This window comes from Micromesistius poutassou, assembly GCF_964030765.1.
Source record: "Micromesistius poutassou genome assembly, chromosome: 17".
NCBI lineage: Eukaryota > Metazoa > Chordata > Actinopteri > Gadiformes > Gadidae > Micromesistius > Micromesistius poutassou.
In genome coordinates this window covers 8,159,049-8,174,939 of record NC_140287.1, presented here as the reverse complement: position 1 = coordinate 8,174,939, position 15,891 = coordinate 8,159,049, and the positions used below count along the sequence as shown (strand labels likewise).

General features: G+C 49.4%; 1 protein-coding gene across 1 annotated transcript in view; it reads right to left on the bottom strand.

The window, feature by feature from the left end:
* The window catches only part of LOC311361917 (pleckstrin homology domain-containing family G member 3-like), a 31,059-nt gene that overhangs the window by 6,555 nt on the left and 8,613 nt on the right, over positions 1-15,891 (bottom strand). Inside the window, exons 3-14 of the mRNA XM_084481713.1 lie at positions 8,712-9,322; positions 6,072-6,172; positions 4,235-4,304; positions 3,823-3,869; positions 3,540-3,690; positions 3,216-3,347; positions 2,361-2,543; positions 1,971-2,063; positions 1,526-1,615; positions 1,395-1,428; positions 888-1,163; positions 37-64 (exon numbers count right to left, since the gene is read on the bottom strand). Coding sequence (XP_084337839.1) covers positions 37-64; positions 888-1,163; positions 1,395-1,428; positions 1,526-1,615; positions 1,971-2,063; positions 2,361-2,543; positions 3,216-3,347; positions 3,540-3,690; positions 3,823-3,869; positions 4,235-4,304; positions 6,072-6,172; positions 8,712-9,322 — 1,816 coding nt within the window. The remainder of the gene's footprint in view (positions 1-36; positions 65-887; positions 1,164-1,394; positions 1,429-1,525; positions 1,616-1,970; positions 2,064-2,360; positions 2,544-3,215; positions 3,348-3,539; positions 3,691-3,822; positions 3,870-4,234; positions 4,305-6,071; positions 6,173-8,711; positions 9,323-15,891) is intronic.

Genomic DNA, 15,891 nt, shown 5'->3' with positions numbered 1-15,891 from the left:
CATTGAGAGTGTTAATGGAATGAGGCATGTTAATACTCAATCGCTGTGGCTCGTAGGTGTGGAACTGATAACAGGATGCACGTTTCAGCGTTCACACCTGTGTTTCCATCCTCTTGATCGGATTATTAGGGATGCGTTTGAACATAAACGCCTGCCCTTGGCATACCAGGCCTCAGATTAACGATGCATGATTCATTCACCACGCTCTCTAACGAGCAGTATAATCCCTGAGCGGATCATTTGTCAATTTGTAATTAGATCAAAAGCAACTAGACTTTTTATTTTCTTTTTTAGCATCTTCTTAACTGTTCATGATGCAATTAGGCAGAACATGATGACCCACGACTGCCTAACCACGACTAGGGTGGCGGGGGGGGGGTCATTACCCATGATGCAACGAGGCAGAACATGATGACCCATGACTGCGGTGGACGGGGGGGGGGGGGGTTCATTACGCTGGCTTGAAATCGGATCTGGATGAGAGTAGCGTGGAGGAGAGATGAGGGGTTGTGGTTTCTTTCCATAATGGCCAATTAGAATAGACGAGAGCAGGGAGGGCTGAGGATCAGAGCCCGACGCTGGATTGGACGATTGAAAAGAGCTTGTGTATGACAAAGCCTTTCACCCATGTTGCAAATAATTAACTTAATTATGGGTGAGGCCAGCAGCAGTGGGAGTGCGTTTTCCCTTTTGATCATTTGGTTTTTGTGCAAAGGGGTCTCCGATCAGAAAGTGCCCGGGTAATATGGAAGGTTTATAGTTTGATTGACGCACAGTAACCTTTGTTGGGAACAACCACAACAGTTACCGGCAATGATGTGCATTTACTGGCTCAGCGGGGGAATGTGTCCATTGATGCCCTTCTCATGCCGATACGTATTCAATACGTATTGAAAAATCGAAAAATATCAGAATGCACCCACCTTTTGTGCTCCTTACGATTTGCTTAGCAGGCTCTGAAAAAAAAAAAGAATCACGACGATCGATCAAATCACAGTTAATGGTGTCGATACAGTCTGCATCTTGTAGAATTGGATGGTGTGTGTGAGTGTCCTGCTGACCCGATCTCCGGCGCTCCGGTCTCCCCGCGACTGGGAAGTCTTCCGCCTGGTAGGACCCCGCTTTCTGCAGCCTCTCGGGGCTGTAGCGGTACCTCCCAGCGTCTACACACACACGCACACACGCACACGCACACACACACACACACACACACACACACACACACACAAATGTTCAGGAGAAATACCAGGTACCCGTAATAGCATTTCACAATTTTCCCCGGAAAAACTAATCATTCTACATTGGGACACGGGGGCATTTTTACGGTTGCTGCGGCAACGGTTGAACCGGCAGCTTCCCCATCAGAGATCAGTAGATTTTCTCGGAGCACTCACACACGGAATCCATTTCCAGGATGGTTTCTTTGGCCTTAAAGAGAGAGAGAGAGAGAGAGGGGAGAGGGGCTTTGGTTGCCAGGCAATTCAAGAGTCAGTGGAATTGAATTGTTGTTTAGGCCGATGTTTACCTTTACCGTCTTTGGAATGGTGTTGTGGTTCTCCAGAATGAGCCTCTTGATGTGGCTTGCCCAGAGGCGCTTCTCCTCCACGGACTTGGCCTGAAACAAGCGTTCCTCTTTTAGACAGCTCACTGACACCGGCCACAACACGTGATGTCAACGTGAACCCCCAGACTAACTCGGACGGTCATCCATTCGACATGAACGCAAAAACATTCCCTCTCTTTTAAGTCATGGCCCGTTCAACATGAAAGGAAACCGTCACACACACACACACACTGCTACTCAACGACAACGGAAATGCGGTCCTTCATGCTGTTCACAGAGAGACGATGAAGAGGAAGAGAGAGAGAGAGAGAGAGAGACGGACGATCTGAAGAACCACTGGAGGAGCAGCTGCGGGTGTAGCAGCTGTGGGGGGGGGGGGGGGGGGGGGAGCGGTGCATCCCATTACCTGCACAGTGTGGAGCTGCTTGGGATGCTTGAAGTGGATGACGCTGAAGATCAGGGGGTCCTTAGCGTTGTCCAGCAGCATCAGGGTGGAGCACTGCAGGCAGAACGGAGGCCCCAACGTCAGGGGGGTGTGTGTGGGGGGGGGGGGGGGGGGTGGGGGGGGACAGAGGCCTGGGGAACCCTTTAATGTTCCTCTCTTTTATTTAGGAGATATGGCTGGGGAATATGTTTGGATGAAGCTCTTTTTTTTTGTTTGGCACACATTCCCTTCACCAGTTACAATAGCATTCAATCAACTGCACTGGTAGCTGGACTAGAGACATCATCGTCAGAAATGGCCTTTGGTCGCGGCGGAACCGCAGCGGGCGTGGTCGAGATGTGAGTCTCTCACCGAGATGTGAGTCTTGCAGACGTAGTGCTCCCCTCTCTTCTTGGTAATGAGCAGCATCCTCTGGAACAGGAAGAGGGTCCGGCTGTTCTTGGCGCGCTGCACATGAAAGCTCCCCTCCAGCACCAGCTCCCCGCAGGTGGTGAGGTCAGGGCCCTTCCAGTTGATCAGAAGAGACTGGATCTCCTGGACACAGTGCATGGAGAGAGGGACGGGGGGGCGGGGAGAAAGTACGCAGTACGTGACCCAAGCGCTCACTGCAGCTAGTTGTGTAGTTAGCATTTGGAGAAAAAAAATAAAAAAAAAATAAACGGAAGGATGATGGAATCAAATAATGACAGGTGGCTCACATATTGGATCGAGTTGCGTTTGTTTTTGGGGGAATAATAAAATACACGAGTGAAGGTGAACTGAAATATGTATATTTATCGATGTAGACGACTGAACTGCATACTTCACAATGAATAAATGATTACAAAGCCATCCAGATATTCACATAATCATGCGGCGGACAACATACTATTCGCCGGAAAAGATCGAAACTCAAGACCAGCCAAAGTCGAACCCGGGAAGGTTTATGGATTGGACCTGTTCCTTTCGACTCAGAGGGGGGAGGGGTGAAGGGATCAGATGTGTGTGGGTTGGGTTGACTGGCCCTCCAATCAACAGATGTGGAAACCTTTCACTCGCAGTGGGAGGGTTGTGGGAGTGGCCCTTCACAAGCTTTCAATTGCTGCATACCCCCGGCTGTGTGTGTGTGTGTGTGTGTGTGTGTGTGTGTGTGTGTGTGTGTGTGTGTGTGTGTGTGTGTGTGTGTGTGTGTGTGTGTGTGTGTGTGTGTGTGTCTTTCTCTCTAACCTGCAGTCGGACTGCGTGCTCATGCTTCCTCTTCATATCATTGATGTACCAGGCCACTCCGGTCATGGTGTCGATGGCCTCCTGGATGACCTCATAGCCAATCTCCTCAGGGTCATAGTGCCTGGCGATTTCCTGTCGAGGGAGAAGGCATGGGATCAAGCCTTGGGGATCATGGACCTATGGAGGCATGCCGCTAGCACAGAAATGGACCAATATAGGGCAACAGTGAGATGAACGACAGGGCTGCAGAGGTTAAGGAAAGGCTGCTGCCTCTAGTGGATGTATGGGGAGGGGAACAGAGGTTCCAGGCAGAGACACCCGTACCTCCAGCAGCAGGTGGTATTTGAGGATTCGCTGGACGGGCTTGAGCAGGTAGGAGCCCAGAGGGAGCGAGCGCTTCAGGGAGGCCTGGCGGTCCCGGAAGAACTTGGCCAGGGTCTTGCTCCTCATGCAGTCTGTGAGGGCCGCCACGGAGCTGGAGGACAACCAATCGGATCAATGCATTGTGTGATGTCACAGCATCGACGGCAGAAGCATGAATGGAACCCGTTCAAGGCACTTGGGTTGAGTGCAACAGAGTGGCTTGGTGCAACACTGTACTACTTACTTGGGGTAGTTGGTGCAGTACTGGGTGTAGATTACAAAGTATTCACTCTGGGAACAGAAGGCAGACAAACAGATCGATCGCGGTCGTTTCCTCGCAGACACTTAAAGGACGGTACTATATCACCCCGAGAGATGCAGAGAACGAGGGAGTACAAGCTGACTGACGTGGAGATAGCGAGAATAAAAGAAAAGAGGTAAAGCAAGAAGGAAAAAAGAACGAAAGAAAGAAAGACTAGATGAACCAGCAGTTGAGTTTCAGTTTATTTGTTCATGGTACAAGGAAATGTGTTTCAGAAAAGCAGGGCAGCTCAGCAGTAAGAGTACTGATCTCAATATCGACACCAGTCAACAACACCAGCAGAAGATCAACAGTGAGATGGGAAGGGAGGGAGGAGATGGTGAAACCTGCTCACCTTGTCGACAAAACACCTGGCGATGGCCACTGGATCGTTCTCACACAGGTCCAAGGACTGCAGCAGCTCACTAACACACAGAGAGGAGAGAGACATGGCTCAAGTACCTCACTGACGGGGAAGCCTTTGTGTCTACAATGAATAGGCTTAAGAGGGAGGAGGACAGAGAAAGTGCAAAGAAACGAGGAGAAATACAAAACAAGGAAAATCTGGAATCCAAAATTGTTTGGCGATGTTGTTGTTCTTTTTGGTTTGAGTCTAAGCACTCGTACGTTTTATTTATAATTTAAATGCTTGTTCAGGCATTAGGGAAATGTGCTTCTGATGCTGTGGACAGCGGCTTCTGTGGAGTTCAGTTCTTCTGTACAAGCTCTCCTTGTTGCAGAGAGCAGGGAGTCTCTAAGCCAATTCTGGCAGGAAATAGGGAGGAACAAGATTTGGATATCAAACCAATGCAAAGACAGACGGAGACACACACACAAAGGCCCACACACCACACACAAGGACTACAGATAAGACCATAATCACAATATAATTCATTCATCTGTGCTCTGTCGGTGAGCCATGAATCAATCAGATAGAAGGACCGAGTTCTAGCCGAGGCCAGACCCAGTGGGGCCTTGCGGGGGGAGAACGAGGTTAACTCGGGAGGAGAGTTGATGTGAAATACACTGGAGCACATGGGAGGGAGGAGCCAGCACCGCAACGCCACAACACAGCAGCTTTCAAGATAAAAGTTTCCCCACAACACCAAGAAAAACACCAAACTCAAAAGCAGAAGTTGGTCAACATCCACAAACTCAAAATAAAAATAATATTGTATGTGTGTGATGCCTGACTGGGTCGTAGAACCACAATGACATCGTCAATATTGGTTCTTGCAGCTGGAATGCGTTTGTGTTGCCAATAGTTAAGGTTGGTCCTCTACAACAAACCTCACCCGTCGTGTCAAATATTAACTGAATAACTGTATAGTAGATCGACAAATCCCCAGTCTGTGGGTTCGTGTTTGGACTTTGACTGACCCCAAACAAGTGCTTTGTCTGCGTGTGTGTGTCTGTGTGTTTGTGCGCGTCTGCTATAGCACATGTGTGGCTGCATTGGCCTTGAAAACTTGAAAATGTTACATGAGCACAATGAAACCATAGGAAGATCATTGCGATGACAAACTGAATGACAAACTATATGGTGGTGGCAAATATACACTTCAACTACAACCTTAATCACTCACCCTTCAAACCCCATCTCTTCCAGACAAACACAGAAGGAGGCGGCAGCGGCGAGAAAATAGAATGGGGGGGGGGGCTAATGATGAGTTTCCTGTGACTATTACATTTTTTATATTTGTAATATAAGCAGACACTACACTGCACTGCTCTCCCTAGGTGGCAAGAGAAGGAGGTCAATTAAAGAGGATCTAATGAAATGGCACCTGCATGCATTTTTTTTTTTATCACCAACAGTGTATAAAAGAGAACACTGAATGTCTCTCCATTAATTAAATGGATAATGGATCATGTTCAGTGATTGCTGTCAATTAGAACGGACGTTATTGAATAAAAGGAGGTGAATATTGATCCAATCCAACAAATGTAATTGTCAGTAGGCTTGTAAGAGTATATGAGTACATAAGCAGGTTGCTGACTTGCTGGAGTCAGACACACAGGCGACGTCCAACTCGTCCTTGTATTGTGGACGCAAATTCACAAAGCAAGTGTTTCGTTCTCTTAGGACACAGAAACCACAGCTGTAACTGTAAAACAGAAACTCGCCCGAGTTTCTGTTTGTTTAGGTTACATGGCCACCCACCCAACCCCCATGCACACGTGTACCATACCTGTTGAACACATAGATGTCGTCTATGTTTCCAAAGAGGGCACAGACTTGCTCTGGGAGTATGGGAAGGTCTCCTGCATCGATGATCTGAGCCAAATAATCCTGAAAGAAACCAGTATAAAAGAATGCTTAGAAAAATCACATGCCAAAGTTTTTCAGTTTTTACACTCGCCCGTCACATATGCAATTTCAAGTGCTTCCCACTAGAGGGCGCAGTTTCACAAAGAAAACACTGCTTCCTTGTGCCTTGCGGTATTTTCCATTACAGTCATCTAATGGACCACATGACATGTTAGAACTGATTGTGTGTACAGTATTTAATAACTGGGGGTTTCTAGTGTGATTATTCTTTGATGGTTATCTTAAGACGATCGCACATTTATTTATATATTTATACTTTTCTTTGTTTTAAAGATGTTTCGCCAGCGACCGTGGACTAGTCTAGACCCATTCATCCAGACTACTGCTGTCAGGGTGGCTCTTCTTCCGCCGCCAGTTCTCCCCAGGCGATCCATCCCAAAGCAGGAACTCAAAATAGAGGACCGTGCACAGATGTGGACGTTGACGCCGACACTGCCATCCAATCACACGCTGGTGTGCCCGACCGAACCGCTCAGACTAAGTACAGAGCGGGAGAGACGGACGGAAGGCCAACGCGCTGACAAACAAACCAGTAAACAACCAGTCCGCACAAAACCCTGTGCCCTCCTGGTAGGGGCGCTATAGACATTGTTCTTCAACACACACACGCTGCAGACTAAGTAGGGTCATCCCTTCACACTGGACGCCTAAAGCGGGAGTCCAGTGTGAGCATTCCAGTGCAGTGAGGCCAATGCTGACTTGCGTTAGACAGGCTGTCTCCTGTAGCCGTGTGACACACACACACACACACACACACACACACACACACACACACACACACACACACACACACACACACACACACACACACACACACACACACACACACACACACACACACACACACACACACACTAAAAGAAGCGCAGAGTGTTGACGACCAGACCTTCCGGTGGACCATGAACTCCGCTCAAGTTCATGGTCTGGTTCTGGTGTGGCCGTGGTGTGAAACACCGGATCAAGTAACAAACAAAGCGATTGGAGTGACAGACGGACGAGGGCGGGGCCACTCGGGCTACGAGGAAGCCGCCGCTTCCGAGAATGCAGGGAGCGGCGCGCGGCTTTGGGGTGTGTCCAGACCAGGTGTTTGCGTTTGTGTTTGCCGCCGACGTGTGAGAGCAACCAAAGTGGAACAGCTGTCGCACTGCTCCAGCGCACGTGTGTGGGCACGGGGGGGGGGCGGGGGGGGCGGGGGGAGGGTGGGGGGGGGGGAGCCTCAGCCCTGATACGGTGGCCCCGCTGGCTGGGATCCGCCGAGCCACACTTTACACGTCAACGTGCAGTAGGAGAGGGCCCGTTTCACAACCAGTCACCCCGGCACATAACCCTTAAATAAGATGGCGTTTGTGGTGTGGGGTGCGCGCACGCGTGCCTGCGTGTGCACGTCTGCCCGGCGAGGGCCTTGTTAAAATTCCTGACACAAATGAGAAAAACGCCTCTGAAACTGCAGAATAAATGTGGCCGAGATGGCATTCCCAGACTGCAGTTTTCAAACTTTATTTTAAAAAGAGCTGCTCCCCTCGTCATCTGGGTTGCTTCTCCCGTTGGCGGTGGGATGAAGATGTTTGTGTTGGCCGGGGGGAGTCCGAGGGTCCTGGCCCAGGCTTGGACGCTGCAGCACAAGGAGCGATGGAAGCAGAGCCAGGCAGGAGGTGCAGCTCCTCTTGTTACCCATATGGAGTTAGCAGTCCAGGGATAAGCTGTGAGCGTCTGTCACGAGTGGGTCCTCACTCTGTGTGTCTGACACACACACACTCTCACACTCTCACAAACTCACACTCACGCCAGCAGCTCAGTCCCACACAAGCAGACAGAGAGAGGAGCGAGGAGCCTGCTAATAAACCAGGGTGGTGGTGGTGGTGCGTGACAGGACCACAGAGGCCTTGGGCTGGCTTGGGACCAGAGATGGTGTGAAGAGGTAGCATCACGTCGAGAGCATTTGACATCAACTCTGCTCCAAGATGGAGACGCGAGCGGCGGTGTTGGCCGTCGTTCCCCTGAAACCTCTCGGCCGTGCGGGACCTGCTTTGTGTCTCCGCTTTGAAGTCCAAACATGAGCCGTTCTAAAGCCCAGACCCCGGCCTGTGTTTGTCACGGCGCCGTAAATATTTATACGCAGATAACGTAAACCTCTCTTTGGCATACTTTTGAGTTATTTTCCGAATTATAGGCCCTTAGGAGCTCTGCGGAGCTTAAGCTAGTCATCTTTTTCTGCCGCCAAATCCCAGGCAGACAATCAGCCCCGCGACAGAGAGCAGCAGACGCCGAGACAGAGCTACACGGTCCCATGAGAAGACGGAGTGAAAACACAGACCCACACACACACACACACACACAGCCGAAATATACCCTGGAATACGTAAAGCAGGCGGGCGAAAGTTCCCGCCGTGTAGAATTTCATAGAATGTCAATGTATTCGGTTGCATTCCCTGCATGTGTGCAAACCATCTGTTGGGTGCGCTACAAGTGGGCGTGGAGCAGCGGGGCCCCACTTGCTCACCTCCACGATGCTGCGGAGGTCCCGCACATACATGCGCTCCGTCTCGATGATCTCCATGACGACGCGGTCCACGTAGGACAGCTCGGGGTTGGGCGCCATGGCGTCTGCGGCGACGGGCGACGATTGGCCGAAGGGTGGCCCTCCACCTCCTCCTCCTCCTCCACCTCCTCCTCGACCGGAGGTCCTCTCGGTGTGGCAATTGTTCCTCTGGGAGCCCAAAACCACTGGCTCCCACTGCTCAGCCCACTGTCCCCTGGGGGCCCCCCGGCACGGGCTCTGCTGCCTTCCCTGCACGCCGTTGCCCTGGCTGGGGCTCAGCCGGAGGGCGACGTCCTCCTCGCTGGGGCCGGGCGGGGGGGAGATGGTGGAGGTGGAGGAGGAGGAGGAGGAGGAGCAGCAGGAGGAGGGAGGCTGGAGGGTCGCTGTGCTCCCGAAGAGGCTGTGGCCGTCCCGGGACGAGTCCGACGACAGGGTGGACACCAGGCTGGCTGGCCTGCGGCCGGGCCCCTCCCGAGGACCCCCGCAGAGGCGAGGGCGAGCGTAGGGGTGTGCGTCCACGCAGGTCGGCTGGTGCTCGCCGGCGGAAAGAGGCGAGCGCAGCTGAGCACATTCTGGAGAGGGGAAAAACAAACGAGACACACAGAAATGGTTACTGTGAAAAGAGTTTTAGGTCAAGAGGCTTAGATATTCATTTAGACATTTGGGTTTTTAGATGCATATAGACACATGTAGACGTTAAATGAATGCTATTGGAAAAGTAGCGTTCGCACATCGGATGCGTGTGTTGAAAGCGAAGCACAGTTCCTATAAACACCAACAGGTCACAACAAGTTGCATCCGGAGGCACTTGTCCCGGGTTGACCTCTGCGGTAATTTGCCCTCACAGACCGTGTCCACATCTCCCCCCCAAGCACCCGAACTGGCCCCCCGTGCCCAGGGCCAGGGGTCGGAAAGGGAGGCCCCGGGGGCGGTCTGGAGCCCTGCCATTGCTGCACCCGGGCCCCGACTCTAGAGTGGTGATTTACAATGAGAGGCTCTCGCTCCCAAATCATTACTGACGCGGCTCTAATTACCACACTAGCACACTTCGGTGGAAAACTCTGCCATTTCCTTTTCTCTCCCCACGCCCGGCGCAGCACTCACCTTGGAAAAACACAGGGCGGGTGGGGGGGGGGGGGGAGAAAGCCGCACAGGAGGAGGGAAAAATGGGAAAAGAGAAACCGGGTTCGAGACTAGCCTGCTTTGTTTATATGTCTTTGCTTTTTTTTTTATTGGGCCACGTCTGAAATCAAGTGAAACTTAATCCATATTCAATTTCACATTCTTTCTTTGCCAGATGGGAGAATTTCCCTCGCAAACCTTCCTGTCCAAATACATGCAGTCACTGTGGTACGGGGCAGGGCGCTCTCAGCGGCCACTGTGCCGCCAGCTCCGTTTCCTCAAATATTCGCAGGGCCAAAGGGGTCGAAGCCATTTCACTACAGTCTAAAGAATAGGACGCTTGTCGGTTCAGTTTGCCTGCAGGCTAATAAGCGCGGCCCTCTGGAAGGGCCGACCATTATGGAGAATCAAAAGCTTGGCAGGGGGACCGGGTCAGTAAGTAAGTCAATGTTGGCGAGCAGTGAACCCAGAGCCCTGTTACTGCTCTATATAGGCTGGATGCCGTCGACATGATGGGAGCTGGAAAGCCATAGAAGCCCCCGACAGCCATAGGATTACTGCGGGACAAAGCCCCCGGGTAATAACACAGGCCTGCGGTTGGAAAACCTACTGTGTAAAATGACTAGCAATGTCCACTCCTGTTCGGATTCTACCAATGATTTGTGTCGAACCTGGAAGCGGTTGCTGTAAACGGCGCTGCTAAATGTAATTGTTCATTTCATGTATTTTTTTCCCCACACAACTGCGTTTAAAAAGAGACTGAATACAGCTGTTGGCAAAATACGCATTCCATATATATTGCCTTTGACTCAGGAGAATGTTAATCACTGGAAAATAAAAGGAGGAGGAGCATGCCAAGCGTTTACTATGGTGAATCAAGCTGTAGTACGAGCATAGACACACAGACATGGAACTTCCACAAACTTTCCATGAGTCAGTACTGAGCTAATGCCTCAGATCCTGGTTCATGCTGCTCGTCTTGGCCCGTGATCCACAACAACAACAGTCCCTCTTTCTCCCTCTCTCTCTCTCTTTCCATCTCTTTCTCCTTCCCTCTCTCCCTCTCCCCGCGACACAGTTCCCATGCTCGCCTGACCAACCACTAGAAAGAGAGAGAGAAACACCATAAATGACAGCCGTTTGATGGCCGAGAGACAGAGAGAGTGGTGTGTAAGCGATAGGGCTGCAACACTCCGCAAATCGCCGGGAGTCACCGCAATGCCGCTCCCCTCCCTCTGCTGTCTCAGCCTTTACTTTTGGTTTGGATTTGAACGAACCCAGGCATCCGACCCTCCCTTCCCCTCTCCATGCCTCCCGTCTGAGAAAGCAGTGCGCTGCGGACGGAGCCAAGTCAACAGAGGCCAGTGGGGGGGGGTTGGGGGGTGGGTAGGGGGGGCGGCTGCCAGTCATGGCTCTTTATTTGTTTTTTGCAAAGTCACAAATGGCCACCACGTTGATTATGCTTCCATGACTGCGCGGTCGTGCGGTAAAAGGCATGCTGCAAGCATTTCCGTTGATAAAGCAAGGGTGATATTATCCTAGCTATCTTTGTTGTGTACGGGAAATGGGTTAACCTAACAATTGTGAGTGCTTGGCACCTGGTTCTATGAACATCCTTGCTGTACCGACAGCGATATATTATTTATAACCCTTTCTTCTGACAAATGTACTTGGTACTGCTCTGGATAAAAGCGTCTGCTAAATGCCCTAAAGGTAAATGTGATAACGACTGCACCCTCTTTGAATGTGTGGATGAATGTGTGTGTGAATGCATGAACGAGGAGGCCTTCATTGATCGGCCAAACCAGTTGGGACGTGAACTTGATCTTGAGGCCGTGGACCCGTGGCACGGATATCCAGGTCAATGAAAGCGTACGGTATGCAGGACAACAAACCCTCATGTGCTGCAGCGCGAGCAATTATTCTATTCCAAGAAACGGCCTTGTCTTATCCGCCGGCCCACAGTGCTGCGAGCATGGCCCTTGACTACACAGGTTCCCGTCGATGGCCCACTTCACAGGACGTGGGCTCTACAGACACTGCATTGTCCCCGGTCGACACCACAAAACACAGGCTTGGCAAAAACCACAGCCACCACCGCCAGAGATCCACTGAGAGGCTTTGTTGAAACGGCCACATGTGGAGGAATGCAAATAAGCGGGTGAACAAATTAGATGTAGATATACTCGGCGCTGGCCAGGCCTAGGCGAGGCAGGGCCAAAGCTTTTCTTCCTGTTCGGGAACATGGAGTGTGTGCGTGTGATGCTACCCACAGCTCTCGGAAGGGATGTCACTTTTGAGGAAGTAAAAATCTACCTGACCTGTGGTAAGACTCTTGTCTCTGTCAGATACCCCTTCCCATTAATGTCCAACCTGTGTGAACCTTTCGTTTGCCTGCACTTCCTTCTTTTGAGTCACCAACTTTGCGGTGGCTTCCTGTCACCCTGGAAGGAGGAAGTGCACTGCACTCCACAACGTTTCAAGTTGGGGAATTAACGTGCATCTCCTCGTCCCACTTGTTGAATTTATTTATCCCGTGACCGTCATCTGCACCAACAGGTCAATGGTTCACTAGGAGATAGGTCTTCACAGCCTTCCAACTATCAGTTGAAGGAGTATCCTTGCACCAAAATCGTAGGTTGCAATATTATTAATATTGTATTCCTGGGTGAAATTATTTCACTCTTGCATTCAAAATAACAACATCAATTGTTTACAACCTGTTAATAGTTCCTCAGTGACAGCTACAACTAAAACTACAACGTTAACTACTGTTATTTACAATTGTGAATGACAAGATGATACAACACATGTCATTAGAGCAGTGACAGGAAGGGGAACAGCTGATGCACACACCGCAGAAGTGAGACCTCCAACTTGGAGACAGAACATGTGCAGGCAGGCGTCTACAGACACGTGGAAAGGACCATGAAGGGTGGAAAAAGTGGAAGCGTCAGACATAGAGAGAAAGTGAGAGAGAAAGAGAGAGAGTAGATGCAGGTTATACACAGAAGGTAACTTTATTCAGGCTTTGTGTACGTATTTCATGATGTTGATTTTAAGACCATTTGGAATTAGAAATATCAAACAGGTAGCAGTTTCATGCTCAGCCAAATTCCAAGCGTAACCGTTCAATAGTATTGCTTGACGTTTCCAGACAATGAGTCTCAAAATAGGGTTGAATAATTAATAATTATCCATTATATTCTATCATGTGACTCTTCCCATGGTTATTAAGTCATCGGTTTTAATCGTAAATGTATTTAATAGTTAACTCCCCCAATGTAACCATTAACCAGGGGCAAGTATAGTAATTGAACTTGCTAGATTTCCCCGAAAAATCCTATAGTTAACCATACAGACCCCCAGCAAAGCACCAGCAAAATGTGTTCTGGGGCTGTTAGAGACGCCTTTAAAGTTGCCTGGGGCATGGCATGACTGCTCAGTACGTTTACACCAGCAGAAAGGTCTGATGTGGCTGACGTATGAACCGAGGAACAGTTGTTACCGAACACCAAATGGTGGGGGAAAGCATCGTTGGCATTCCACAGAAGTGATCAACCCCCAAGTTGTAATTCTTTGCATTCCTGCTAATCCTCGGTTAACATTTCCAGACAAACATGTGTTAATGCCCGCACGCATGACCGCACTGCCTTTTGTCGCTTGCTAACATAAAAAACTCAAAAAGAAAAAAAAGGAGTTACTTTAACCGGAACTCTTGCTGGTTGTGAGCAAGGAGAATGCAAATGTATCACTCATTTAATCCCTGCATTTAAAGCTTAATAATAATCAGACACATCAAACCAAAACAGATTTTACCATCTTTTTGATAGCGCCAATCGCTCCATCATCTCAGGTAATAAAGGGAGCATTGACCCAACACCTGTTCCACGCAGACAGGAGAGAAGTAAGAGGGCCTTGATGACTAATGAGTCTAGAACCAGTGTCGAGTCTACCATCGTCCGCGTCAGACGCCGCTTATCAGACAAGCTGACAATGGAGGCAATTCATAAACCTGGCCCCCAGTGACATCACCGTGGCTGTGGGCCCGACACGCGTGGCCTAATAAGGTAGCGTCTGAGGCCCAGAATAGAGCGTCTGAGGTTGAATAGTTCGGCACCTGCATATTAGTTACATGCTGCTGTAGCTCTTCGGGATACAAACCCGTGGTGATCTTTATCCACCCGCGTGAGAGCGACCACAAAGGCCTCTATTTAGAGATCAGCATCACTACCACTTGATCACACTGAAACGTGTCCAACCTGTATGAATCAACGACACAGGCTACCTTTCTGATCCGCTTAGTTTCATCAACACTCGAAGCATGATGTCCTCAGAACAGTAACATGTAATCCATGTTTTTGTTAGTGACGTAGTATGTCTGTTGATAGGGATCGTTGCATTTTTGTATACAGGACATTTTCCAATAATTCTATTACCATATTATATTCAAGCACCACATCTGATACTACTGGTAGTAGTATTGATGCAGTCATAATTTCATTATTAAGAACATTGTGTTACTAGTCTCATATCAAACTCAGGTGCCAAACATACAGCTGTTGATTTCATAACCTTGGAGTGTGATGTTCTATGGATTTCAACAGATCTGAATCACTTCCTGTAAGAGTTATTATTTTCCTTTTTCAATTCTGGAACCAATTCACCATCGATTGCAACACCCCATGATGTTGCAACCTGCATTTCTTTCTCTTACTGACTCTTACTGACTCTTACTGACATATTAATCTGCAGTGACACCAGTGTTCAAGAATTACTAAGGAAAATACTGTTCAATCCTATAATTCCAAGCATGGCTCAAACAGAACAACAACAAAATGGACACCGGATGAAAACATGCGCTGTAGTAGTTGCCCTACATTGCGTGACGTGATACTTTCCAAATTTAGTACAAGACCACACCAGCTCGACACAAACAAGGTAATAACAACCTTAGTTTAAAGATGACCGGTTTGAAAATTGCCACACATAAACTTTGCATTGTTACTCGTGAAATAATGAACATACTGCGCGATCTAGACATTTCTCATATCTCCTTGACGCCACGCATTTACGACTGCGGAGGTCGTGCAAGTTTCACCATGGAGCAACAGTGAGGAATTTGAGTTGCAGTCAACCTTGTGCGATCTCGACGCTTTATGGTGTAGCTCTACAGTCTCATGTGTGTCCTTGTGCGTCCTGCGTTCACAAACCCCTGGAACACGGCCGTTTTAAGCCCATGTCTGACAATAACAAATAAACCACGGGAACGTCCACCCACAACACGCGAAGCATCCAAAAATAAGCTTAGCCACATGGAGCCCGGTCGTTTTTCTAAGCAAAACAGGGGCTGGGGTAGAGGCACAGCTTAGCCTCTGTCAAGCATCATCATGCAAACACAGATGCAAAGCGTGCCCAGCCCCAGAGTTCAGCCGTCGACGGGAAGCCGAGAGTCCTCTCGCTCTTCCCCCTCATCGTGACTCGTACGTCCCGCAGCAAAACAGGCCCGTGCCTGCTCCGTGCGTCACTGACCTGCCTCCGTCTGCTGACTCATGTCACACTGTGATACAGCTCGCTCTGTGTCATGTATGAAAGAAGAGGAAGAGAGATGCACCATGTGAAATTCCAGACTGTGTGATGGTCAAGTTGGATAAAAGTCCATGAACTGTTTGAACTACATGAACTACATGTCAGAAACAGGCCTGAGACTTTCAGCGGTTAGGCTACAGATTAACCGGGCTTGTAACATCGAGGCGGTGGGAGACCTTGGTAGAGCTACATTAGGTAAACTGATTAATTGGCAATATTATTCAGTTTACCTAATGTAGTTCTATGTCACCGCTTAGATGTTAGTGACATGCTTGACCCTAGATATACTTGTTCTTCCTAAACGCACAAATGGTTCTCTAAAACTGTATTATACAGGAACAGAATGTACAACTTCTCTATTAAAAACATACTCCCAGTCCCTTTCAGACCAAACCATAGTTAACAGGACTCATTCATTATATACTTCACT